At 39.5% G+C, this 2,249-nt stretch overlaps 1 protein-coding gene across 1 annotated transcript; it reads left to right on the forward strand.

Moving 5' to 3' along the window:
* Positions 1 to 535: 535 nt before the first annotated feature.
* On the forward strand, positions 536 to 1,212 carry LOC113469458 (protein phosphatase 1 regulatory subunit 12A-like; the record flags this gene model as incomplete). The annotated part of the gene is given in 2 exon segments (XM_026827187.1): positions 536 to 655; positions 1,061 to 1,212. Coding segments are annotated over 2 exon segments (252 nt in total), but the record flags the coding sequence as incomplete, so codon positions are not given.
* Positions 1,213 to 2,249: the final 1,037 nt, after the last annotated feature.

Below are 2,249 nucleotides of genomic sequence, written 5' to 3' on the forward strand. Positions count from 1 at the left end.
GGTGGGGTCGGACACATTGGTAGCGGCCATTTTGAGTCCATCCTGTAGACCGGCGGCATAGTCCTGCAGCTTATCCTGCAGGAGCTTCTTCTGACCTTGACTTGCCGCTGAAACAAAATGGAGGTAATGAAAAATCATCGATTTACATGGAATACTAATATTGATTATATAGATATCATTATAATTTCATGACTACAATGATGATATTAAAAATTTACATGAGCATACTAACAGAGAATGAAACTGAGATTATAAATTATATTTAATGAACTCCCCATCCGAGGCACAAGCTCCGGCTTTTACGGATGGGTATACCATTTGTTAACTATTTATTTGATGAGAGAATGGGGCACAACCAAATGACAATTTTTTTCGAGGTAGAGTCCTATTCCGATGTAAAAGTACCCAAAAAGTGCATTGGCGCACTCAAAAACATCCAAAATGGTCCCTAAATCCCCTAAAATGTCGCTCAAAGGTCGCAAAAAAAAATAACGTTGAAGCAGCCATGGTTTACGACCTCGCATGAACTGACGTCAATCGTGAGGACACCAGTCCAAAGATCTCCCCCAGCGCCACCAATGCATCAGCCGTCACTAATTCTACCAATAGTAGCTCCTCAGTTCCTAGTAATAATAACAACAACAATGCAGTCACCGTAAGTACTTTTGAGATCACAATAGATAACGAGCATCTTGAGTACCTGTTGAGTTGAGTCACTATTTGTCAGACAGGCAGGGTTACCATGAAGTTATGATAAATATTCCCTATTTCCCTGTAAAAAATCCCCATAAAAAAGGGAAAATAATCCTCTATGTCCTATCAGATAGAATAGAATACAATAGAATATATGTACCTTGTTTATCTTGATCGAATGAGACTGATAAGTCCCTTTACTTTAGCAGTCTAAACAAGATAGGACTGAAAATCTCTTTACGCCTTTGCATAGAGGTTTCCAACTGGCGGCCCGCGAACACTTTTGGAGAGGTTTATTTTACTTCATTACAATCATTACCTACTTATGCTGTATTTTCAATTCAAATTGGTCGGTTTTCAATTTCAGAGTCCTAGTCCGAAGACGGAGGATGAAATCTTCTGGAAACCTGCCTCGGGTCTGAGGAGGAAAACTACTGACACCAAGAACATCACCTTGAGTAAGTTGCTTTCAGCCAGCCTAAGCGGGTCTGTCTTTTGAGCGCTAGGTCGTGGGTTCGTTTCCCGCCCAGAGCGAACTTTATCTTAAACAGATGAGGTTCGTTCTCGGAACGGTTGGCCTTCTATCGTGTCCTCTTCTCTTCGATTTTAGGACAAAGAGACCCCCCTTGTTACCGTTCCCTCTATCCAAACTTTCAAAGAAAAAGAAGACTCAGAAGGAGAAAAGTGGGTATCACACTAGGCTTGCACGCATGAGGCCCGGGTTCGATTCCCGGCGGGGCCGAGGTTTTTTCGGCTCTGTGCTTGGAGATCGGGGTGCACTCAGCCTCGTGAGGACAATTGAGTACCCAAACAGCTGATTTACAGCACCAATTATGACGTCATTTGTAGAAGCTTAACCCATATTAAGGGCTGTTTGTCCGCACACCAAAACCTCGGAGTGGGATTTTTGGAATTTCGTAAATCAGCTGTTTTTGGTCTGCACTTGAGCCTTTTAGTTTTTAAAAGCCCTTTATTGATTTCGTGTTGTGTTTGTCGTAGTTGACTCATATTGCTCTTTACAATTTTTTAAATCTGCCCGTTGCATTTGTGTGTTGTGTGAAATAATTAGTCTAGCTCTACTACACCATTTCTTCATTTCTAAAAGACTATTTTGTTTTCTTAATCAAGAGGGCAAAGTAGCCTTCTTCTTTAGATGTAGAAGTCTTTAGGCATCTTTTGAATATTTTATAAGTTACGTTTTTGTTTTTTCTTCAACAAAGTTGTTTGTGTTAACTAATGAACTTATACATATTTCACTTGCACATAGTTTAGTTTATGTTTCCATATTTTTGTCAAGCTTACTTGACATTCCCATTTGGCTTAAAGATTTTAATAACAACTGCATGCGTATAATTTAGGTAGATATTTAGATCGTGTACCTTAAATAACCACCGAAAAATGATAGTTGGTTTCATTTTGGATGGGTTTTCTATAGCAATTATACAAAGTACTTATCATGAACTAAAGTCTGAAATAGACCGATCAGATTGCCTTATTTATTTTGATCGACTCAGACATCGATCGACCAATCCAACCCAACTCTAATCTAACTCTCT

This window comes from Diaphorina citri, unplaced genomic scaffold (assembly GCF_000475195.1).
Source record: "Diaphorina citri unplaced genomic scaffold, Diaci psyllid genome assembly version 1.1 scaffold1089, whole genome shotgun sequence".
NCBI lineage: Eukaryota > Metazoa > Arthropoda > Insecta > Hemiptera > Psyllidae > Diaphorina > Diaphorina citri.